The sequence below is a fragment of the Rana temporaria genome, chromosome 2 (genome assembly GCF_905171775.1).
Source record: "Rana temporaria chromosome 2, aRanTem1.1, whole genome shotgun sequence".
Classification (NCBI taxonomy): domain Eukaryota; kingdom Metazoa; phylum Chordata; class Amphibia; order Anura; family Ranidae; genus Rana; species Rana temporaria.
Genome location: NC_053490.1, coordinates 6,030,095 through 6,055,786, shown reverse-complemented (window position 1 = coordinate 6,055,786; position 25,692 = coordinate 6,030,095). Strand labels below are relative to the sequence as shown.

Sequence of the window (25,692 nt, the reverse complement as noted above, 5' to 3'; positions counted from 1 at the left end):
GGGTGGCTGTGGACGTGATATACTTGGACAGAGGAGTGGCGGTGGACGTGGTATACTTGGACAGAGGAGTGGCGGTGGACGTGGTATACTTGGACAGAGGGGTGGCTGTGGACGTGGTATACTTGGACAGAAGGGTGGCTGTGGATGTGGTATACTTGGACAGAGGGGTAGCGGTGGACGTGGTATACTTGGACAGAGGGGTGGCGGTGGACGTGGTATACTTGGACAGAGGGGTGGCGGTGGACGTGGTATACTTGGACAGAGGGGTGGCGGTGGACGTGGTATACTTGGACAGAGGGGTGGCGGTGGACGTGGTATACTTAGACAGAGGGGTGGCGAGGGACTTGGTATACTTGGACAGAGGGGTGGCTGTGGACGTGGTATACTTGGACAGAAGGGTGGCTGTGGACGTGGTATACTTGGACAGAGGGGTGGCTGTGGACGTGGTATACTTGGACAGAGGGGTGGCTGTGGACGTGGTATACTTGGACAGAGGGGTGGCTGTGGACATGGTATACTTGGACAGAGGGGTGGCTGTGGACGTGGTATACTTGGACAGAGGGGTGGCTGTGGACGTGGTATACTTGGACAGAGGGGTGGCTGTGGACGTGATATACTTGGACAGAGGAGTGGCGGTGGACGTGGTATACTTGGACAGAGGGGTGGCTGTGGACGTGGTATACTTGGACAGAAGGGTGGCTGTGGACGTGGTATACTTGGACAGAGGGGTGGCTGTGGACGTGGTATACTTGGACAGAGGGGTGGCTGTGGATGTGGTATACTTGGACAGAGGGGTGGCGGTGGACGTGGTATACTTGGACAGAGGGGTGGCTGTGGACATGGTATACTTGGACAGAGGGTTGGCTGTGGACGTGGTATACTTGGACAGAAGGGTGGCTGTGGACGTGGTATACTTGGACAGAGGGGTGGCTGTGGACGTGGTATACTTGGACAGAGGGGTGGCGGTGGATGTGGTATACTTGGACAGAGGGGTGGCTGTGGACGTGGTATACTTGGACAGAGGGGTGGCTGTGGGCGTGGTATACTTGGACAGAGGGGTGGCGGTGAACGTGGTATACTTGGACAGAGGGGTGGCGGTGAACGTGGTATACTTGGACAGAGGGGTGGCTGTGGGCATGGTATTCTTGGACAGAGGGGTGGCTGTGGGCGTGGTATACTTGGACAGAGGGGTGGCTGTGGACGTGGTATACTTGGACAGAGGGGTGGCTGTGGACGTGGTATACTTGGACAGAGGGGTGGTGGTGGACGTGGTATACTTGGACAGAGGGGTGGCTGTGGACGTGGTATACTTGGACAGAGGGGTGGCTGTGGACGTGGTATACTTGGACGGGGAATGTTGAGGGAATGTTGAGGTGATCGGAATTGTTGGAAGGATCAGGATTGTTGGGATGATCAGGAATGTTGGGAGGATCAGGAATGTTTGGGTGATCGGGATTGTTGGGATGATCAGGATTGTTGGGATGATCGGGATTGTTGGGAGGATCAGGATTGTTGGGAGGATCAGGAATGTTGGGGTAATCAGGATTGTTGGGATGATCGGGATTGTTGGGATGATCGGGATTGTTGGGATGATCGGGAAGATCAGGAATGTTGGAATGATCAGGATTGTTGGGGTGATCGGGATTGTTGGGAGGATCAGGATTGTTGGGGTGATCAGGAATGTTGGGATGATCGGGATTGTTGGGATGATCAGGATTGTTGGGATGATCGGGATTGTTGGGAGGATCAGGATTGTTGGGGTAATCAGGATTGTTGGGATGATAGGGATTGTTGGGATGATCGGGAAGATCAGGAATGTTGGGGTGATCGGGATTGTTGGGGTGATCAGGAATGTTGGGAGGATCGAGATTGTTGGGATGATCGGGATTGTTGGGATGATCAGGAATGTTGGGGTGATCAGGAATGTTGGGAGGATCAGGATTGTTGGGAGGATCAGGATTGTTGGGAGGATCGGGATTGTTGGGATGATCGGGATTGTTGGGAGGATCGGGAATGTTGGGAGGATCAGGAATGTTGGGGTGATCGGGATTGTTGGGGTGATCAGGATTGTTGGGAGGATCGGGATTTTTGGGAGGATCAGGATTGTTGGGAGGATCGGGATTGTTGGGAGGATCAGGGATTGTTGGGATGATCGGGATTGTTGGGGTGATCAGGATTGTTGGGATGATCGGGAAGATCAGGAATGTTGGAATGATCAGGATTGTTGGGGTGATCGGGATTGTTGGGAGGATCAGGATTGTTGGGGTGATCAGGAATGTTGGGATGATCGGGATTGTTGGGATGATCAGGATTGTTGGGATGATCGGGATTGTTGGGAGGATCAGGATTGTTGGGGTAATCAGGATTGTTGGGATGATAGGGATTGTTGGGATGATCGGGAAGATCAGGAATGTTGGGGTGATCGGGATTGTTGGGGTGATCAGGAATGTTGGGGTGATCAGGAATGTTGGGAGGATCGAGATTGTTGGGATGATCGGGATTGTTGGGATGATCAGGAATGTTGGGGTGATCAGGAATGTTGGGAGGATCAGGATTGTTGGGAGGATCAGGATTGTTGGGAGGATCGGGATTGTTGGGATGATCGGGATTGTTGGGAGGATCAGGAATGTTGGGAGGATCAGGAATGTTGGGAGGATCAGGATTGTTGGGAGGATCAGGATTGTTGGGGTGATCAGGATTGTTGGGGTGATCAGGAATGTTGGGATGATCAGAATTGTTGGGAGGATCAGGGATACTGGGAATTATGGGAGGAGATCTCGCTCAGTCATTGTTTTTAGGAAAGTCCATTATTATTTATGGGGCTGTGATCTCCTGAGACCCATCAAGCAGTTGTGAGGATCAAACAATCGTTAATGTGCACAGAGGCCCCTCCCCCCAGACTTGTGTTGAGGCCCCTCCCCCCAGACTCATGCCAAGGCCCCTCCCCCCAGACTCGTGTCGAGGCCCCTCCCCCCAGACTTGTGTTGAGGCCCCTCCCCCCAGACTCGTGTTAAGGCCCCTCCCTGCAGACTCGTGTCGAGGCCCCTCCCCCCAGACTTGTGTCGAGGCCCCTCCCCCCAGACTTGTGTCGAGGCCCCTCCCCCCAGACTTGTGTCGAAGCCCCTCCCCCCAGACTTGTGTCGAAGTCCCTCCCCCCAGACTTGTGCCGAGGCCCCTCCCCCCAGACTCGTGTCGAGGCCCCTCCCCCCAGACTCGTGTTGAGGCCCCTCCCCCCCAGACTCGTGTCGAGGCCCCTCCCCCCAGACTCGTGTCAAGGCCCCTCCCCCCAGAATTGTGTCAAGGCCCCTCCCCCCAGACTTGTGTTGAGGCCCCTCCCCCCAGACTCATGTCGAGGCCCCTCCCCCCAGACTGGTGTCACCCTGATCCTCCACTCACCGTTGTTCTCATTCTTAATAGGGAAACACAGGATATTCCTGGTCCGGAATCCGGTGCTGTCATCCACACCCCGGTAGAAGAGAGGATGGGAATACGCATCTTTGATGTTGAGGATCTGCCCTGTGGTGGCCACGTGCCCGGCAATGCCCTGATCTGCGGGGATCCGGATCTCGTAGCTCTGGAAGAAAAGTGCAAAACCTTAAAGGAGAGCTCCGCTCAGTTCTCAGTAGTCTGACAACGATGTCAGGGAGTGGCTGCTGCAGGGGAGAGGAGGGAGCACCGACAAGGGAGGAGCAACAGGAGGCGGCAGGTGATGTCATGGCTCAGGGAATTCACAGACATTGCTGACACGGGGAAGAGACAATGGCGGGATCACGTGACCACACTGGAAGCAAGGACAACAAGGACTATACAGACAATAGAGGACGGGGGAGGGGCAGCATTTATAAGAATAATTGTCATTAGACTTTACTGACACTTTAATAGTAACATTCACTCATCACTAATAATAACATTCACTCATCAGTAATAATAACATTCACTCATCACAGCCCCTCGTTCCCTCACTCACATCGTCGTCTACGACTCCTCCATCAAATACTTTGGCTACCAGTTCATGAGTATTTCTCTCCAACAGGAACACCGAACATCTGAGAGAGGAGAGAAGAGAACACAGCGAAGGAGATTATAAAAAAACCAAAGAGACTCAGGGGGTTCTTTTAAAAGGGAATTTTTCCCATTATCAGCAATGTCATCCCATATGCCCATTATGAGGGGTTCCCACCATCCCTGTGCTGAGTTCCTGGGTCTGTACACCCGCTGTGCCCATTATGAGGGGTTCTCACCATCTCTGTGCTGAGTTCCCGGGTCTGTACACCCGCTGTGCCCATTATGAGGGGTTCCCACCATCCCTGTGCTGAGTTCCCGGGTCTGTACACCCGCTGTGCCCATTATGAGGGGTTCCCACCATCCCTGTGCTGAGTTCCCGGGTCTGTGCCCATTATGAGGGGTTCCCACCATCCCTGTGCTGAGTTCCCGGGTCTGTACCCCCGCTGTGCCCATTATGAGGGGTTCTCACCATCTCTGTGCTGAGTTCCCGGGTCTGTACACCCGCTGTGCCCCATTATGAGGGGTTCCCACCATCCCTGTGCTGAGTTCCCGGGTCTGTACACCCGCTGTGCCCATTATGAGGGGTTCCCACCATCCCGGTGCTGAGTTCCTGGGTCTGTACACCCGCTGTGCCCATTATGAGGGGTTAATTTTGTTTATTGAGAATCTTACAAACAACAACATATACAATAAAACCATAATAAATAAGTAAAACATATTTACAAAATAATTGAATATAAATACAAACAGAAAGAACAAGAACAAAATAAACATAATCCCTACGAGAAGCCAGACTAAGAAACATCACCGCCACCATGCATGTAGCCTTTTATCAAAAATATATTTGATCTGAAAATCTAGGGGAGTGAAGCAAGGATAGAAAGAAAGCCGCACACCCCGAGATCAACAGGCAGCAGCTACAGAGTCCTGATATTCCTCCACGCCTTTATCCAGGCCTCCTGCTGCCACCTGTTTTTCTCAAGACCCCGAATCTTCCCAACCTCACCCAGAATATCCTGCACCACCACATCGACAGGGAGGATTTTACTCCGCAAGGATACCTGACACCGTGCACTCCATGTGAAAAAACGGACTACTAGACTAACTAAAAAAAGTGTTTCCAAATCATAATCCCGATGAGTCTGGAATGCCCCATACACCCACTCTGCATAACTCATATGGGGGAGGAAGGGTATACTCAGAGCCCTCCCCACCCTCTTGTACACCTCTATATTGAAAGGGCACTGAAGCAGAAAGTGATCCATGGACTCCACCACTCCTCCACACTCCACTCTCGGGCAGCCCCGATCACTCATAGAAAGAAACTTCAAGTTGCCCTTTACATATAGTTTCCCATGAAAGGCAAGCCAAGCCTGATCCCTAAACTTCATTGGGATTCTCTCCAAATTAATCAATCGCAAACCCGCCCCCAAAACCAGGCTTGGGCAATCCCTTAAGGCCAGTGGCTCGCAAAAAGCAATGCTCATGATCCGCTTCTCAAGAAGTTTCCTTGGAAGGGATCTGACTTCTCCTGCCGTTACTTGCCACTGCCGAAGCATTCTCAAACACGGGGCAACATAAGCCGGGAGCTTGTCATGCTTGACCCTCAGGCTTTTCACTGGCCCACCATTTTCCCAGTCTCGCAGAAAGGGCCTAAACCAGGTCTGGAAAATACCAACCCACCCAGGCGGTCTCTCTGCCAACATATTACCAAGATTGTACTTTACAAACATCAGAGAGAAAAAGACTACAGGGTTGATCATCCCTAGACCACCCTCCCGCCTAGGAAGGTAAGTCACATTCCTTTTGACGAGGTTTATTCTGTTCCCCCATAACAGCTGGAAGAAACAACTATAGATCCTGGTATAGAGAGAAGCTGGCAAAATGCAAACAAAACTGACATACAGAAAAATCGGAATCAGGTAAGTCTTGATCAGGTCAACCTTTTCCCTCAAGGAAAGCCGCCAGCCCTTCCAGCTTGCCACCTTGGCATCGGCATTCTCCAGCCTGTTCACCCAATTTGCATGGCCATAGTCACCTGGGCCGAATTCAATGCCTAGAACTCTAATTTTTTGTTGGGGCTGCGGGAAGTCCTCCGGGAGAACAAAGCTCTCACCTTCCACGCCCATCCAGAAAGCTTCACACTTGTCCTGGTTGACCTTTGAACCTGATGCCTCTGTATACTGCCTTATCACTGAGACCACCTCCTGCGCCTCCCCAGTCCCAGAGACAAAAACAGAAACATCATCAGCATAGGCCACTACCTTCAAAGGAGGCTTACCAGCGATGCCCAAAGGTACCCCGCACAATGGTCCACTCTCTAGCCTTCTGACGAAGGGGTCAATTGCAAACACATATAGCAGAGGACTCAATGGGCACCCCTGACGCACGCCCGAGCCAACCACAAAGGGCTGCCCGACCCAACCATTAACCAGAGGAAAGCTTTCAGCCCCTTTGTACAAAATTTTGAGCCAATCAATGAAACCCCCCCCCAGGCCATATTTGCCAAGAAGGAGCCATAAGTACTCATGATTAACCCGATCAAAGGCCTTAGCCTGATCCAATGTCAGCAAAAATTTACCCCAACCAGCAGCCCTACAACGTTCCAAGGCCTCCCGGACAGCTAACACTGCTGAGAAGGTGCTTCTACCTTGGATCGAGCAGTGCTGGTGGTGGGATAACAAACTGCCTGCCACTGGTGATAATCGCCAGAAAAAAATCTTTGCCAGTATCTTTCTATCGACATTAAGAAGGCTGATGGGGCGCCAATTCTCAATCATCGAAGGATCTTTACCCTTTGACAGAAGGATCACTGCAGATTGCCTCATGGAGGGAGGGAGAGAACCCTCTTGTAAACAGCCATTAAAGACCTCCGCAAGGTAGGGAGCCAGGATCGTCTTAAAACATTTATAAAATTCGGCTGTCAAACCATCTGGCCCTGGTGTTTTCTTGATGGCCAGTTTCTCAATAGCCCGGATTACCTCATCTGCAGTGATTTCATCTGTCAAATTCATCAAAGGAACATTACTTTCCAGTCCTGGTGTAGAGTCCAAAAAACCCAACATCCTTGTCCGATCAAGGTTCCTTCCTCCCAGGAGATCGGCATAGTATGACCTGACAACCTCCAGGATCCCTGACCTAGACTTCGTCAGAGAGCCCGTACTGTCCTTCAGGCCATTGACCGTCTTAACTGCTACGCTCTGTTTACAGTTCTGGTAAGGGTCAGGCGAATGGTATTTCCCGTAATCCCTCTCCTGAACCAAAGAGGCGTGCCGGTCATATTGATGTCTCCTAAGGAGGAGCTTCACCTCAGAGATCGCCCCAGAATCTCCTCCATTCGAAACAAGGCGGTCAAGTTTCCTCCGCAAACGCTGGTAGGCGATATACTTATCCTGCTGCTTCTTTTTCCCTATGGCCTTGAAAAGCCCAACAGTCCGCTGTTTTACAAGCTCCCACCATTCTGACTTGCTGTTGCAAAAGTCTAGGATCGTTACCTGTGCTTGAAAAAAATCCTCAAAGGATTGTCTTACTCTCTCGTCTTCCAGGAGGGTCGAATTCAATCTCCAGATACCCCTCCCCCTAGGTGGCATGTCTGAGGCATTCAGAGTCACAGATAGAATACAGTGATCAGAAAACTCCACTGCCCGACACACAGGTGCCGAAAAAGCAGAGTCTCCCTTTAAAAAAAACCTATCTATCCTACTCTGACTATTACCTCGCTGAAATGTGAACCCCGTGCTGTCTGGGCAGCGCTTAATGTGCGCATCTACCAGACCTGCTTCCCTAACTATCGTATTAAGAAAAAGGGTGTCATAGCCCAGCTTATCTCTGACACCTCTCCTGTCTTTAGACCTAGTAATGGTGTTGAAATCACCTCCAAAGATAACCTGCTGGGCCGTAAAAAGAAAAGGCTTAATCTTTGTAAAGAGGCATTTCCTGTCCCACTTTGTCTGGGGACCATAGATGTTAATCAGGCGCAGGTCCTGCCCCTTCACAGAGACGTCCAAGACCATGCATCTCCCAATCTCTACCTCAATTACCCGCCGGCACGTTACCATACCAGAAAAAAGGACTGCAACCCCGCTGTAAGGCTCGGCCGCAAGAGACCAAAATGAGGGACCACGCCTCCACTCCTTCTTTGCCAGATGTACATCGGCCAGACTACTCAGATGGGTCTCTTGCAAAAACAAAATGTCAGCATCAAACTCGCTGAGCAAAAATAAGGCCATATGACGAGCACTTACTGATCTTAAGCTGGCAACATTAATGGTTGCCACTTTTAACGGAGTGGGAACTGCCATTAGGGTAGTTGAGGCAGCCGTTTCTTAGCCTGACTATTCCGTCTCCCTGGAGAACCAGCGCGCTTTGCTGCACCCTGGCACTCATCATCCATAGAGGATGCAGAACTGAATGAGTCCCATTCCTCATCATCAGCATCATCATCATCATCATCATCATCCTCATCAGACAGTACCTTAAATTTATTTGCCAAAGGCAAAACCTCAGGACTTAAGGTAACTGTATCTCCTTTTTTTTTCTTCCTTTTGCCCCTCCTCCTCCTATCCTCCAACCACTCCATATCATCCTTGGACAAACTAGAGTCAACAGCCTCCCCACACCTATCCTCCACTTCACCCCCCTCCCCCCCACACTCCCTTCCCTTGTCCACCACCAGGCCAGCCTCTTCACCATCCTCCCCACTCCTCTGCACCCCACGATCCTTAACAGGAACCCTGCAGCGTCGAGGGAGGGGGACTGGCACTGCACTTGATGCACCAGCACCTCTTGCTGCCTCTGAAATTTTAGAAGACACTGACACACTAGGTAAACGCACAGACTGGGGCACCACAGACTGGGGAGACACGGGCACATTGGGTGTTGGCACAGACTGGGACACCACTGACTGGGGCACCACGGACACATTGGGAATTGGCACAGTCTGGGGCACCACGGACACATTGGGAATTGGCACAGACTCAGATGGACTCACAGGCCCTCCAGCTGTTGAGCTCCGAGCATCCTCCATGTCCAGGCGGAAGAACTCTCTCATGAGCTCAGGCCTATTGTGCACTGCCTCAGGACACTGGCTATAAGGATGCCCCACTGCATTGCACAGATTGCACCTTATGATGTTACAATCCTTAGCCAGATGTCCTATACCCTGGCACAGAGAGCACTTCATCACTGGACAGGAGGATGCAAGGTGACTTTTGTCTCCACATTTATTGCAGAGCTTTGGTTGGCCCGGATAGAAGATGGTCAGCCTGTCCCTCCCCAGGAAAGCTGAGGATGGCAGATGCTGGACGACATTATCAATGATCTTTAGTTTTAACTGAGCAGACCATCCCCCCGTCCATATTCCCCGGTCATCCAGAATCTTCTTTAGGGGGCCCAGGACGTCTCCATACCTCCTCAGCCATATACATAGATCCCCCGGTGGTATGGACTCATTACGGACCAGAATCGTGACCACTTTAATGAGCGGCTGGCGGGAGACAAGTTTGGGCATGAGCCCCTTCCAGTCCGGCAGGCCCCTACACACGTGTTCATATTTCTCCCAAAAAATGTCCAAAGACTCCGGGCGGAGAAAGGACAAATCATACTCATAGGAACCTGCCGGACTGATCAGGGCGAAGATATCTGCGGGCGTGAACCCCATCTGTAGGATCTTATCCACCACCGCCCTCCTATGTGGGGGGATTCCACCGCCTTCCCACCTCAGCTGCACAACATTCCTCCTTTTAAACAGGGAGGAAGACAACCCATTCCCATGCTCCTTCCCTGCTTGTTCCCCCTTCCCAGATCCTGCAGCAGCAACACCAGCATACGATTTCCTTCCACCCCCAGTACTTGCAGTCCTGTCCTTAGACACAGTCACACCTGCCGGCAAAGCGTCTGATTCAGCTGGGATTGTATTAGCAGAGGCAGGACCCACCCCCTCCCCCCGCTCTGTACACACAGCTCCAGTCCTGTCCAATGCAGACTTCTGCTGAGTTGTGGCACTACTGCACCCAGCATCACCTCCATCATTCATAGTTACAGCCGCTGTGCCTGGTCCAGGCAAAGTCACTGTATTGTCCATGGACCTCTCCGCAGACTGGCAGTTATCAGGTGTAGGCTGTACATTGTCTATGGGCTGACTGCCTGCAGCACTACAACTCTCAGCAAGTTTATTGTCAATAATAAAGTTCCCACCACCATCCTGCACACACACTGTACCTGCTTGCTGGGTTGTCACCTGTGCGACTTTATGGCTGGGATCAGAGCTTCCCTCAGCTGCTGCAGACTCCATGGTGGATCTTGCTCTCTCCACAGGATTGGAAACGGCGTCCATCTTGACATCACCATCCGGGGAAGCCGCATCTGGAGGGGATTCCAGCTTGGCTATGAAATCCAGCATGGCAGGACCTTCACCCTCCTGAGATGTGCCACATTGCTGGGGTGTGAAGGGGGCAGAGGGCTCAGCGGATGTCTGAGGTGTTGAACTGATGGGCTCATCCTCCGGGCCCACCTTCTCACTCACCGCCGACCCTGCCTGTACCTGCATCTCCTCGCTGGCTTCCCCATCCTCCATGCATGAAGCGGCTCCTTTTCTCATGCGATTAAATCGCTCCTCATTCCTATATTTTTCTTTAAATATTCCGCTGTTCTCCTTCAGAGAGCTCACCAGTTCTTTCTGCTTCCTTACAGCTTGTTCCAGGTCCTTCAGCTCAGGCCTCAGAGCCGGTCTTTTCTTACTGTATACTTTAGCACAGATCTGTTTTTTCTTCCTGAACTCAGCCATCAAGACCATCAATCTCTCCTCCTCCTTCTCAATCCGCTTCAACTTACTGACAGTCCTCTGTCTGAAGGCTGACAGGGACTCATCTTTCCTTTGGGTAGGCCCAGAATCTTCCACAGGCCTATCCAGGGGGGCCCCGCCCGGCTCTTCCCCAGGATCCAGCATCCCTCCTGGGGGAAGAGAAGCCACTCCAGCCCCTGGTCTCTGGAGCACAGGAGCAAAGGAACCAGCAACCACACCCTTCACTGACAAGGAGTGGAATGGCAGTTTCCCACCATCCCTGTGCTGAGTTCCCGGGTCTGTACACCCCCTGTGCCCCATTATGAGGGGTTCCCACCATCCCTGTGCTGAGTTCCCGGGTCTGTACACCCGCTGTGCCCATTATGAGGGGTTCCCACCATCCCGGTGCTGAGTTCCTGGGTCTGTACACCCGCTGTGCCCATTATGAGGGGTTCTCACCATCCCTGTGTTGAGTTCCCGGGTCTGTACCCCCGCTGTGCCCATTATGAGGGGTTCCCACCATCCCTGTGCTGAGTTCCCGGGTCTGTACACCCGCTGTGCCCATTATGAGGGGTTCCCACCATCCCTGTGTTGAGTTCCCGGGTCTGTACCCCCGCTGTGCCCATTATGAGGGGATCCCACCATCTCTGTGCTGAGTTTCCGGGTCTGTACCCCCGCTGTGTCCATTATGAGGGGTTCCCACCATCCCTGTGCTGAGTTCCTGGGTCTGTACTCCCGCTGTGCCCATTATGAGGGGTTCCCACCATCCCTGTGCTGAGTTCCCGGGTCTGTACACCCGCTGTGCCCATTATGAGGGGTTCCCACCATCTCTGTGCTGAGTTCCCGGGTCTGTACACCCGCTGTGCCCATTATGAGGGGTTCCCACCATCCCTGTGCTGAGTCCCTGGCTCTGTACGTACATCTCTGCGTTGCTGAGGTTCCTGGCCTCGGTGATGATCTCCTGGAGAAGGACGGACACATCATCTGCGGAGAGAACAGAAGAATTCAAACTCAGAAGAACGTCTCTACAGAACGGGGATGTCAAATAAAAACAAAGGATCTCCTTAGAATAGGAAGAGATGTGACTTCTGTGGAAGGTGGAGAGTCGGAGCTTCATAGAGAACCAGAAGTCATTCTAGGCCACCAACTGACCCCCATGGAGGGGCACACTGCGCCCCGATACCCACAGAGACATGAGACTTCACAGAAGCGTGACGTGTTAGGTATCTATTTACTCGGCGTAATATCTTTCACATTATACAAAAAAATTGGGCTAACTTTACTGTTTTTTTATTTTATTTTAAAGCAAAAAAACATGTTTGAAAAATTGCTGCGCAAATACCGTGCAAGATAAAAAGTTGCAATCACCGCCATTGTATTCTCTGGGGTCTCTGCTAAAAAAATATATAATGGCCTGGATTCTCAGAGGACTTACGACGGCGTAGCGCCATGTACGCCGTCGTAAGTCCGAATCCGATCCGTCGTATCTATGCGCCTGATTCTTAGATTCAGTTACGCATAGATTTCTATTACATCCTCTATAGCAGGGTTTCTTAGCTAGAGTCCCTCTAGAGCAGGGTTTCTTAACTAGGGTTCCTCTAGAGCAGGGTTTCTTAGCTAGGGTCCCTCTAGAGCAGGGTTTCTTAGCTAGGGTCCCTCTAGAGCAGGGTTTCTTAACTAGGGTTCCTCTAGAGCAGGGTTTCTTAACTAGGGTTCCTCTAGAGCAGGGTTTCTTAGCTAGGGTTCCTCTAGAGCAGGGTTTCTTAACTAGGGTCCCTCTACAGCAGGGTTTCTTAACTAGGGTCCCTCTAGAGCAGGGTTTCTTAACTAGGGTTCCTCTAGAGAAGAGTTTCTTAACTAGGGTCCCTCTAGAGCAGAGTTTCTTAACTAGGGTTCCTCTAGAGCAGGGTTTCTTAGCTAGGGTTCCTCTAGAGCAGGGTTTCTTAACTAGGGTTCCTCTAGAGCAGGGTTTCTTAACTAGGGTTCCTCTAGAGCAGGGTTTCCTAACTAGGGTTCCTCTAGAGCAGGGTTTCTTAACTAGGATTCCTCTAGAGCAGGGTTTCGTAACTAGGGTTCCTCTAGAGCAGGGTTTCTTAGCTAGGGTTCCTCTAGAGCAGGGTTTCTTAACTAGGGTCCCTCTAGAGCAGGGTTTCTTAACTAGGGTCCCTCTAGAGCAGGGTTTCTTAACTAGGGTTCCTCTAGAGCAGGGTTTCTTAACCAGGGTTCCTCTAGAGCAGGGTTTTTTAGCTAGGGTCCCTCTAGAGCAGGGTTTCTTAACTAGGGTTCCTCTAGAGCAGGGTTTCTTTACTAGGGTCCCTCTAGAGCAGGGTTTCTTAGCTAGGGTCCCTCTAGAGCAGGGTTTCTTAACTAGGGTTCCTCTAGAGCAGGGTTTCTTAACTAGGGTTCCTCTAGAGCAGGGTTTCTTAACTAGGGTTCCTCTAGAACAGGGTTTCTTAACTAGGGTTCCTCTAGAGCAGGGTTTCTTAACTAGGGTTCCTCTAGAGCAGGGTTTCTTAACTAGGGTTCCTCTAGAACAGGGTTTCTTAACTAGGGTTCCTCTAGAGCAGGGTTTCTTAACTAGGGTCCCTCTAGAGCAGGGTTTGTTAAAGCGGATGTGCCACGGGAAAAATATATTAAAAGCCAGCAGATACAAATACTGCAGCTGCTGACTTTTAATATAAGGACACTTACCTGTCCTGGAGTCCAGCGCCGATCGCAGCAGATGACGAGCCGATCGCTCGTCACCCTGCTGCTCCCCCCTCCATCCTCGGTGAGGGAACCAGGAAGTGAAGCGCTCCGGCTTCACTGCCCGGTTCCCTACGGCGCATGCGCGAGTCGCGCTGCGCCCGCCGATTGGCTCCCGCTGTGTGCTGGGAGCCGAGTGTTCCCAGCATACAACGGGGGACGGACGGGAAGGAAGGAAAAAACCCGTCTTTTGCCCGTATCGTAGGGCCGGAAGTGGGTGCAGATACCTGTCTGTAGACAAGTATCTGCACCCCCCTCCCCCCTGAAAGGTGTCAAATGTGACACCGGAGGGGGGGAGGGTTCCGATCAGCGGGACTCCACTTTAGAGTGGAGATCCGCTTTAAAGAGGATGTCCGCCGAAAAAAAAATATTAAAAGTCAGCAGCTACAAATACTGCAGCTGCTGAATTTTAATATCGGCACACTTACAGTACCTGTCCTGGAGTCCAGCGCCATCCGCAGCAGAGGATGAGCGATCGCTCGTCACTCTGCTGCCCCTCTGAAACACCCACTATAATTAATGGTGACTTCAACATCCCTGTTAAATCGAACACCCCAAAGACCTCTCTTCTCCTATAAGACCCTTGCTCCTACTTTCCTTCAATCTTCTTGTCTACAACTGCCCGAGCTGCTCCCTCATTGATAACCGTCTCGACCCCTTACAATCCGGCTTCCACCCGCAATACTCCACAGAAAGCGCCCTTCTAAAACTCACTATCGACGTACTAACTGCTACAACCACTCCCTTGGCCTCCATGACTCTGCTCTTTCCTGGTTCTCCTCCTACCTATGTCAGCACACCTTCAGTGTCACCTACCACTCTATCTCCTCCTCTCTTCTTTCTCTTTTTGTAGCCCCCCCAGGCTCTGTCCTCTGCACCTCCTCCCTGGGACAGCTGAAAACCTCTCATGGCTTCCAATGGCTCCATATTTAGGATGTATCAGACCAGCGACTCTGGATGGACAGTTGGATAAATGGTTCTATATTTAGGATGTATTCGGTCTATAAACCAGAGACTCTGGATGGACAGTTGGATAAATGGCTCTATATTTAGGATGTATCAGACCGGAGACTCTGGATGGACAGTTGGATAAATGTTTCTATATTTAGGATGTATCTGGTCTATAAACCAGAGGCTCTGGGTGAACAGTTGGATAAATGGCTCTATTTTTAGAATGCATCTGCTCTATAAATCAGAGGCTCTGGATGTACAGTTGGATAAATGGCTCTATATTTAGAATGTATCAGACCAGAGACTCTGGATGGACAGCTGGATGAATGGCTCTATACTTGGGATGTATCCGGTCTATAAACCAGAGGCTCTGGATGGACAGTTGGATGAATGGCTCTATATTTAGGATGTATCCGGTCTATAAACCAGAGGCTCTGGATGGACAGTTGGATGAATGTCTCTATATTTAGGATATATCGGGTCTATAGGCCCCGTTAGAATGTACCATTATTTGGTTGCACCCTTCCATAGTGCTAACATGCGCACTATCACACGACATTCTCTTACTGGTGGCGTCTCTCTTACAAGGAGCATCAGTCTCACCTTGTCTGCTAAGTGTTTGGTAATCGCTGATATTTGGCTTCCCGAAGAAGGGAAATTTAATCACTCGGAAAGGTTATTAAAATGTCACCCCGCCACGTTATGACAGGCAGCATTTAATCCACTGATAAAACGGTTTGCAGTGCCGGCCGGGAGCACCGTGTCTCCATTACCAGGTGACTCCCTGATAATTTCAGCTCCGAGTAATTTGTCTGCTTTCATGTTCCCAAATTCATATTTGTGATGGATTCTCGCCTCATTCGAAGGTAAGAGCGTGACGCCGCCAACGATAATTCATTTTAATTATTTTTTCGTACATCAGCGGAGAAACACAAAGTAGCCGTCAGCTAGGAGCAGATGACTAAAGTCTGAGCTACGAGGGAAGGAGAACACGTGAATATGTGATTCATATCACCAAGAACACGTCTGTCTAATAAACCTGAAATTTCCTTATACAATGTATCCCTTACCGTATACGGATCCCCGGCTGGGATGGAATAAAATTTTGGACTGAAATACAGATGGATGGATGGGTGGGTCGATTAGAGGATAGGTGGACGAATGAGTAGGTGGCTGGGTGGGTAGGTAGATGGATGTAGGTCGTTAGGTGTTTGGGTGAATGGTTGAATGGATAGAGGGGTGATTTGTTATGTGGACGGACGGATGGTTGGTTGGTTTGTTGGTTGGATGGGTGGGTGGGTGAACAGATGGAGGGGTAGGTGTTTGGGTGGATGCATGGCTGATTAGTTGGGTGAATGGATAAGTGGTTGTTTGGGTGGGTGGATAGAAGGATGGGTAGGTCGGTGGGTGTTTGGGTGAATGGTTGAATGGATGGATGGATGGATGGATGGATGATTTGTTGTGTGGATGGGTAGGTGGGCGGGTGTTTGGCGGACGGACAGATGGATGGGTGATTGGTTGGGTGGATGGGTAGGTGGGCGGGTGTTTGGTGGGTGGACAGATGGATGGGTGATTGGTTGGGTGGATGGGTAGGTGGGCGGGTGTTTGGCGGACGGACAGATGGATGGGTGATTGGTTGGGTGGATGGGTAGGTGGGCGGGTGTTTGGCGGACGGACAGATGGATGGGTGATTGGTTGGGTGGATGGGTAGGTGGGCGGGTGTTTGGCGGACGGACAGATGGATGGGTGATTGGTTGGGTGGATGGGTAGGTGGGCGGGTGTTTGGTGGGTGGACAGATGGATGGGTGATTGGTTGGGTGGATGGGTAGGTGGGCGGGTGTTTGGTGGGTGGACAGATGGATGGGTGATTGGTTGGATGGATGGGTAGGTGGGTGGGTGTTTGGTGGGTGGACAGATGGATGGGTGATTGGTTGGGGGGATCGGTAGGTGGGCGAGTGTTTGGTGGACGGACAGATGGATGGGTGATTGGTTGGGTGGACGGGTAGGTGGGCGAGTGTTTGGTGGACGGACAGATGGATGAGTGATTGGTTGGGTGGATGGGTAGGTGGGCGGGTGTTTGGTGGACGGACAGATGGATGGGTGATTGGTTGGGTGGATGGGTAGATGGGCGGGTGTTTGGTGGATCGGTAGGTGGGCGGGTGTTTGGTGGGTGGACAGATGGATGGGTGATTGGTTGGGTGGATCGGTAGGTGGGTGGACAGATGGATGGGTGATTGGTTGGGTGGATGGGTAGATGGGCGGGTGTTTGGTGGACGGACAGATGGATGGGTGATTGGTTGGGTGGATGGGTAGGTGGGCGGGTGTTTGGTGGACAAACAGATGGATGGGTGATTGGTTGGGTGGATGGGTAGATGGGCGGGTGTTTGGTGGACGGACAGATGGATGGGTGATTGGTTGGGTGGATGGGTAGGTGGGCGGGTGTTTGGTGGGTGGACAGATGGATGGGTGATTGGTTGGATGGATGGGTAGGTGGGTGGGTGTTTGGTGGGTGGACAGATGGATGGGTGATTGGTTGGGGGGATCGGTAGGTGGGCGAGTGTTTGGTGGACGGACAGATGGATGGGTGATTAGATGGGTGGACGGGTAGGTGGGCGGGTGTTTGGTGGACGGACAGATGGATGAGTGATTGGTTGGGGGGATCGGTAGGTGGGCGAGTGTTTGGAGGACTGACAGATGGATGGGTGATTGGTTGGGGGGATCGGTAGGTGGGCGAGTGTTTGGAGGACTGACAGATGGATGGGTGATTGGTTGGGTGGATGGGTAGGTGGGAGGGTGTTTGGTGGGTGGACAGATGGATGGGTGATTGGTTGGGTGGATGGGTAGGTGGGCGGGTGTTTGGCGGACGGACAGATGGATGGGTGATTGGTTGGGTGGATGGGTAGGTGGGAGGGTGTTTGGTGGGTGGACAGATGGATGGGTGATTGGTTGGGTGGATGGGTAGGTGGGCGGGTGTTTGGCGGACGGACAGATGGATGGGTGATTGGTTGGGTGGATGGGTAGGTGGGCCGGTGTTTGGTGGGTGGACAGATGGATGGGTGATTGGTTGGGTGGATGGGTAGGTGGGCGGGTGTTTGGCGGACGGACAGATGGATGGGTGATTGGTTGGGTGGATGGGTAGGTGGGCGGGTGTTTGGCGGACGGACAGATGGATGGGTGATTGCTTGGGTGGATAGGTAGGTGGGCGGGTGTTTGGCGGACGGACAGATGGATGGGTGATTGGTTGGGTGGATGGGTAGGTGGGCGGGTGTTTGGCGGACGGACAGATGGATGGGTGATTGGTTGGGTGGATGGGTAGGTGGGCGGGTGTTTGGTGGGTGGACAGATGGATGGGTGATTGGTTGGGTGGATGGGTAGGTGGGCGGGTGTTTGGCGGACGGACAGATGGATGGGTGATTGGTTGGGTGGATGGGTAGGTGGGCGGGTGTTTGGCGGACGGACAGATGGATGGGTGATTGGTTGGGTGGATGGGTAGGTGGGCGGGTGTTTGGCGGACGGACAGATGGATGGGTGATTGGTTGGGTGGATGGGTAGGTGGGCGGGTGTTTGGTGGGTGGACAGATGGATGGGTGATTGGTTGGGTGGATGGGTAGGTGGGCCGGTGTTTAGTGGGTGGACAGATGGATGGGTGATTGGTTGGGTGGATGGGTAGGTGGGCGGGTGTTTGGTGGACGGACAGATGGATGGGTGATTGGTTGGGTGGATGGGTAGGTGGGCGGGTGTTTGGCGGACGGACAGATGGATGGGTGATTGGTTGGGTGGATGGGTAGGTGGGCGGGTGTTTGGCGGACGGACAGATGGATGGGTGATTGGTTGGGTGGATGGGTAGGTGGGCGGGTGTTTGGCGGACGGACAGATGGATGGGTGATTGGTTGGGTGGATGGGTAGGTGGGCCGGTGTTTGGTGGGTGGACAGATGGATGGGTGATTGGTTGGGTGGATGGGTAGGTGGGCGGGTGTTTGGCGGACGGACAGATGTATGGGTGATTGGTTGGGTGGATGGGTAGGTGGGCGGGTGTTTGGCGGACGGACAGATGGATGGGTGATTGGTTGGATGGATGGGTAGGTGGGCGGGTGTTTGGCGGACGGACAGATGGATAGGTGATTGGTTGGGTGGATGGGTAGGTGGGCGGGTGTTTGGTGGACGGACAGATGGATGGGTGATTGGTTGGGTGGATGGGTAGGTGGGCGGGTGTTTGGCGGACGGACAGATGGATGGGTGATTGGTTGGGTGGATGGGTAGGTGGGCGGGTGTTTGGCGGACGGACAGATGGATGGGTGATTGGTTGGGTGGATGGGTAGGTGGGCGGGTGTTTGGCGGACGGACAGATGGATGGGTGATTGGTTGGATGGATGGGTAGGTGGGCGGGTGTTTGGCGGACGGACAGATGGATAGGTGATTGGTTGGGTGGATGGGTAGGTGGGCGGGTGTTTGGTGGACGGACAGATGGATGGGTGATTGGTTGGGTGGATGGGTAGGTGGGCGGGTGTTTGGTGGACGGACAGATGGATGGGTGATTGGTTGGGTGGATGGGTGGGTGGGCGGGGTGTTTGGTGGGTGGACAGATGGATGGGTGATTGGTTGGGTGGATGGGTAGGTGGGCCGGTGTTTGGTGGGTGGACAGATGGATGGGTGATTGGTTGGGTGGATGGGTAGGTGGGCGGGTGTTTGGCGGACGGACAGATGTATGGGTGATTGGTTGGGTGGATGGGTAGGTGGGCGGGTGTTTGGCGGACGGACAGATGGATGGGTGATTGGTTGGATGGATGGGTAGGTGGGCGGGTGTTTGGCGGACGGACAGATGGATGGGTGATTGGTTGGGTGGATGGGTAGGTGGGCGGGTGTTTGGTGGACGGACAGATGGATGGGTGATTGGTTGGGTGGATGGGTAGGTGGGCGGGTGTTTGGCGGACGGACAGATGGATGGGTGATTGGTTGGGTGGATGGGTAGGTGGGCGGGTGTTTGGCGGACGGACAGATGGATGGGTGATTGGTTGGGTGGATGGGTAGGTGGGCGGGTGTTTGGCGGACGGACAGATGGATGGGTGATTGGTTGGATGGATGGGTAGGTGGGCGGGTGTTTGGCGGACGGACAGATGGATAGGTGATTGGTTGGGTGGATGGGTAGGTGGGCGGGTGTTTGGTGGACGGACAGATGGATGGGTGATTGGTTGGGTGGATGGGTAGGTGGGCGGGTGTTTGGTGGACGGACAGATGGATGGGTGATTGGTTGGGTGGATGGGTAGGTGGGCGGGTGTTTGGCGGACGGACAGATGGATGGGTGATTGGTTGGGTGGATGGGTAGGTGGGCGGGTGTTTGGCGGACGGACAGATGGATGGGTGATTGGTTGGGTGGATGGGTAGGTGGGCGGGTGTTTGGTGGACGGACAGATGGATGGGTGATTGGTTGGGTGGATGGGTAGGTGGGCGGGTGTTTGGCGGACGGACAGATGGATGGGTGATTGGTTGGGTGGATGGGTAGGTGGGCGGGTGTTTGGCGGACGGACAGATGGATGGGTGATTGGTTGGGTGGATGGGTAGGTGGGCGGGTGTTTGGCGGACGGACAGATGGATGGGTGATTGGTTGGGTGGATGGGTAGGTGGGCGGGTGTTTGGCGGACGGACAGATGGATGGGTGATTGGTTGGGTGGATGGGTAGGTGGGCGGGTGTTTGGTGGACGGACAGATGGATGGGTGATTGGTTGGGTGGATGGGTAGGTGGGCGGGTGTTTGGCGGACTGGCAGATGGATGGGTGATTGGTTGGGTGGATGGGTAGGTGGGCGGGTGTTTGGCGGACGGACAGATGGATGGGTGATTGGTTGGGTGGATGGGTAGGTGGGCGGGTGTTTGGCGGACGGACAGATGGATGGGTGATTGGTTGGGTGGATGGGTAGGTGGGCGGGTGTTTGGCGGACGGACAGATGGATGGGTGATTGGTTGGGTGGATGGGTAGGTGGGCGGGTGTTTGGTGGACGGACAGATGGATGGGTGATTGGTTGGGTGGATGGGTAGGTGGGCGGGTGTTTGGCGGACTGGCAGATGGATGGGTGATTGGTTGGGTGGATGGGTAGGTGGGCGGGTGTTTGGCGGACGGACAGATGGATGGGTGATTGGTTGGGTGGATGGGTAGGTGGGCGGGTGTTTGGCGGACGGACAGATGGATGGGTGATTGGTTGGGTGGATGGGTAGGTGGGCGGGTGTTTGGCGGACGGACAGATGGATGGGTGATTGGTTGGGTTGATGGGTAGGTGGGCGGGTGTTTGGCGGACGGACAGATGGATGGGTGATTGGTTGGGTGGATGGGTAGGTGGGCGGGTGTTTGGTGGACGGACAGATGGATGGGTGATTGGTTGGGTGGATGGGTAGGTGGGCGGGTGTTTGGCGGACGGACAGATGGATGGGTCATTGGTTGGGTGGATGGGTAGGTGGGCGGGTGTTTGGTGGACGGACAGATGGATGGGTGATTGGTTGGGTGGATGGGTAGGTGGGCGGGTGTTTGGCGGACGGACAGATGGATGGGTGATTGGTTGGGTGGATGGGTAGGTGGGCGGGTGTTTGGCGGACGGACAGATGGATGGGTGATTGGTTGGGTGGATGGGTAGGTGGGCGGGTGTTTGGCGGACGGACAGATGGATGGGTGATTGGTTGGGTGGATGGGTAGGTGGGCGGGTGTTTGGCGGACGGACAGATGGATGGGTGATTGGTTGGGTGGATGGGTAGGTGGGCGGGTGTTTGGTGGACGGACAGATGGATGGGTGATTGGTTGGGTGGATGGGTAGGTGGGCGGGTGTTTGGCGGACGGACAGATGGATGGGTGATTGGTTGGGTGGATTGGTAGGTGGGCGGGTGTTTGGCGGACGGACAGATGGATGGGTGATTGGTTGGGTGGATGGGTAGGTGGGCGGGTGTTTGGTGGACGGACAGATGGATGGGTGATTGGTTGGGTGGATGGGTAGGTGGGCGGGTGTTTGGTGGACGGACAGATGGATGGGTGATTGGTTGGGTGGATGGGTAGGTGGGCGGGTGTTTGGTGGACGGACAGATGGATGGGTGATTGGTTGGGTGGATGGGTAGGTGGGCGGGTGTTTGGTGGACGGACAGATGGATGGGTGATTGGTTGGGTGGATGGGTAGGTGGGCGGGTGTTTGGCGGACGGACAGATGGATGGGTGATTGGTTGGGTGGATGGGTAGGTGGGCGGGTGTTTGGCGGACGGACAGATGGATGGGTGATTGGTTGGATGGATGGGTAGGTGGGCGGGTGTTTGGCGGACGGACAGATGGATAGGTGATTGGTTGGGTGGATGGGTAGGTGGGCGGGTGTTTGGTGGACGGACAGATGGATGGGTGATTGGTTGGGTGGATGGGTAGGTGGGCGGGTGTTTAGTGGGTGGACAGATGGATGGGTGATTGGTTGGGTGGATGGGTAGGTGGGCGGGTGTTTGGCGGACGGACAGATGGATGGGTGATTGGTTGGATGGATGGGTAGGTGGGCGGGTGTTTGGTGGGTGGACAGATGGATGGGTGATTGGTTGGGTGGATGGGTAGGTGGGCGGGTGTTTGGTGGACGGACAGATGGATGGGTGATTGGTTGGGTGGATGGGTAGGTGGGCGGGTGTTTGGCGGACGGACAGATGGATGGGTGATTGGTTGGATGGATGGGTAGGTGGGCGGGTGTTTGGCGGACGGACAGATGGATGGGTGATTGGTTGGGTGGATGGGTAGGTGGGCGGGTGTTTGGTGGACGGACAGATGGATGGGTGATTGGTTGGGTGGATGGGTAGGTGGGCGGGTGTTTGGTGGACGGACAGATGGATGGGTGATTGGTTGGGTGGATGGGTAGGTGGGCGGGTGTTTGGCGGACGGACAGATGGATGGGTGATTGGTTGGGTGGATGGGTAGGTGGGCGGGTGTTTGGCGGACGGACAGATGGATAGGTGATTGGTTGGGTGGATGGGTAGGTGGGCGGGTGTTTGGCGGACGGACAGATGGATGGGTGAGTTGTTGGGTGGGAGGAAGATAAATGCTGAAATCCCCTGCAAGGGAAACTTAATACATTTTGTCTTTTTTTAAACTTTCTTTTATTAAAAAGGGGCAAGAAGTCCCTCATAAAGACTTCAGCGAGTGGCTGGATTTCCTGAATGAAGAACCAGTTGAAGCCAGATCTAATTTTTCTACTTTTTACCATTAAAAAAGAAATCCATGCTTGAGCTACGGTGACTCTGCCTAGGCTGAAGTGATGTCATCAGTCTGCTGCAGGCAGGAGGAAGCACGTCCTCAGTCTCCTCTCCTCCATTGATCAGACATTGTAGCAAGTCCCAAGGTTAGAAGCTGCAGCAGGGGCTGATCTGTGTCAGACTTTTGTGAACACAGCCAAGACCTGCGCAGATCGCATCATCTCTGAGCAAGCCACTGAGCCCAAGATGTAGATAGTGGCCCAGATTCAGGTAGAACCGCGCAATATTTGCGTGGGCAAAGGCCAACGATTTTTGCTCTGCGCCCACGCAAATATTTCGATTTGCCCGCGATTCACGGAGCAGTAGCTCCGTAAATTGCGCGGGCGCTATGCTAATTTGCCCGGCGTAAGGGCGCCTAATGTAAATGATCCCGCCGGGGGCGGGAATCATTTAAATTAGGCGCGCTCCCGCGCCGAGCGTAGAGCGCATGCTCCGTCGGGAAACTTTCCCGACGTGCATTGCGGCAAATGACGTCGCAAGGACGTCATTTGCTTCTAAGTGAACGTGAATGGCGTCCAGCGCCATTCACGAATCACTTACGTAAACGACGTGAAATTCAAATTTCACGAGCGGGAAGGGCGGCTATACTTTAGCATTGGCTGCGCCTACTATTAGCAGGAGCAGCCTTACGCTAAAGTCACCGTACGGAAACTCCGTACCTTGCGTGCGCAGGGCCCGCGCAACTTTTGTAAATCGGTGGTAGTATGCAATTTGCATACTATACGCCGATCACAATGGCCGCGCCCCCTAGCGGACAACGCAAGAATGCAGCCTGAGATATGAAGGCATAAGGAGGCTTATGCCTGTCATATCCTAGGCTGCAGTCCGCGTAGCGATGTTCCTGAATCAGGGGCATTCGCTACGCGGGAGCAAAGCAGCTATTGCGCCGCGCAACCTATGGTTGTGCGGGCGCAATAGCTTCTTGAATCTGGGCCAGTGACCCCGGATGCTGGCAGATTAAGATGGCTCCGTCCTTCTTGGGATAAAAGCAGATGAAGGCATTGTCAGGGGAGTAGTGTCATCTCCCTGAGAGGGAATACATACCTGGAAGAGGCAGGAGGACAGATTCCTGAGCTTCACCCAAAATGAGAATTTATTATCGAAACCAAGTCCTCTTAAAGCCGTGGTCTCCAAACTGCAGCCTGGGGGCCAAATGCAACTCTTTGCCTTTATCTGGCCCTTGGACACCAACAGTGGGGCACCAGTTCTTCCACTGACACCAATGAAGGGGCACTATTCCTCCCACTGACACCAATGAAGGGGCACTAATCCTTCCCTGATACCAATGATGGGACACTATTCCCTCCACTGATACCAAAGATGGGACACTATTCCTTCCACTGGTACCAATGATGGGGCACTATTCCTCCCACTGATACCAATGATGGGGCACTATTCCTCCAACTGACACCAATGATGGGACACTATTCCTCCCACTGACACCAATGATGGGACACTATTCCTCCTACTGATACCAATGATGGGACACTATTCCTCCCACTGATACCAATGATGGGACACTATTCCTCCAACTGATACCAATGATGGGGCACTATTCCTCCCACTGACACCAATGATGGGACACTATTCCTCCCACTGACACCAATGATGGACACTATTCCTCCTACTGATACCAATGATGGGACACTATTCCTCCCTCTGACACCAATGATGAAGCATTGTATTCTCCCATTGATCATGAAGCATTTTCTACTCACACTGGCCACATTCTGGCCCCCAGAGAGTCTGAAAGACAACAAAACTGTCTCTTTGTTCAGAAAGTTTGGAGACCCCCGACACCTGGAAGCATCAACATGCCACCTCAGTGATTGCCTAAATCTGGGGGTGTCATTTACACCCCATTGCCAGACCCTTCCTTTGAACCATCTACTGTACATCTGGGGTCTCCAAAGGGACAGTTTCTTGTCCTTCAGACTTTAGGGGGTCCGGAGTGGCCAGTGGGAGGAGAAAATTCCCCGGAATCAGTGGACATAAACAATTGAATAGAAAGAATTGTGCCCCATTGTTGGTGTCAATGAGAAGAATAGTGCCCATCGATGGTGCCAGATTATTATGCCCCAAGGACAAGGGCCACCTCTGGCCCCTGGTCCGCAGTTTGAAAAACCAACGATCTATACCGTATACCAAGGATTTCCGTACAAAGATGAGAAGACGGGGAACTCACCCAAGTGTGTGAAGAGATTTTTGGCAACTTGCAACAGGGCCTGCGGAGGAAAGATAAGAGTTAATTGTATTGAGGAGAATGCGAAGGTGAAAATAGAATCATTTTTATAATAGAAAATAGAATTCAAGTTTCTTTTGTAGAGAGGAAACTAATGATTGAGGCGAAACGCGTAGCCACAGTGCATGGCGATGTGTCATTGTACACATTAGAGACCTACCCACAGTGCACTGCACCACAACCATGGGCGTCCACAGAACTTTTTTCAGGGGGGGGGCATCCATCATTTTAGGCTCATCCAATGCGCCGCCCCTTTTCAACATCATCACATTATCATGGTCAGAGAACGCAGACGTAGAACAGTCCCTAGGATAAGCAATGGATAATGGCCGACGGGCCTTCTTACCAGACCCAGCAAAACTATAGCAGTGATCCCCCCAGCTGGACGATCGCTCACTCTGGGTTCCCCCGGGGGGCGATTCTGATCAGTAGTGTAGCATGTCTGTACCCTGGCAGTGGCTCAGTCTTTCTCTCTCTGGTGGCGCTGGGCAGCGTAGCTCTCTCTCTGGTGGTGCTGGGCAGCGTAACTCTCTCTCTGGTGGCGCTGGGCAGCGTAACGCTTTCTCTGGTGGCACTGGGCAGCGTGGCTCTCTCTCTGGTGGCACTGGGCAGGGTGGCTCTCTCTGGTGACGCTGGGCAGCCTGGCTCTCTCTCTGGTGGCGCTGGGCAGCGTAGCGCTCTCTGGTGGCTCTGGGCAGCGTAGCTCTCTCTCTG

At 53.2% G+C, this 25,692-nt stretch overlaps 1 protein-coding gene across 1 annotated transcript in view; it reads right to left on the bottom strand.

The window, feature by feature from the left end:
• The window catches only part of PDE2A (phosphodiesterase 2A), a 394,708-nt gene that overhangs the window by 41,434 nt on the left and 327,582 nt on the right, over positions 1-25,692 (bottom strand). Inside the window, exons 14-17 of the mRNA XM_040339780.1 lie at positions 24,922-24,961; positions 11,707-11,770; positions 3,968-4,046; positions 3,397-3,574 (exon numbers count right to left, since the gene is read on the bottom strand). Of these exons, the coding sequence (XP_040195714.1) occupies positions 3,397-3,574; positions 3,968-4,046; positions 11,707-11,770; positions 24,922-24,961 (361 nt within the window). The remainder of the gene's footprint in view (positions 1-3,396; positions 3,575-3,967; positions 4,047-11,706; positions 11,771-24,921; positions 24,962-25,692) is intronic.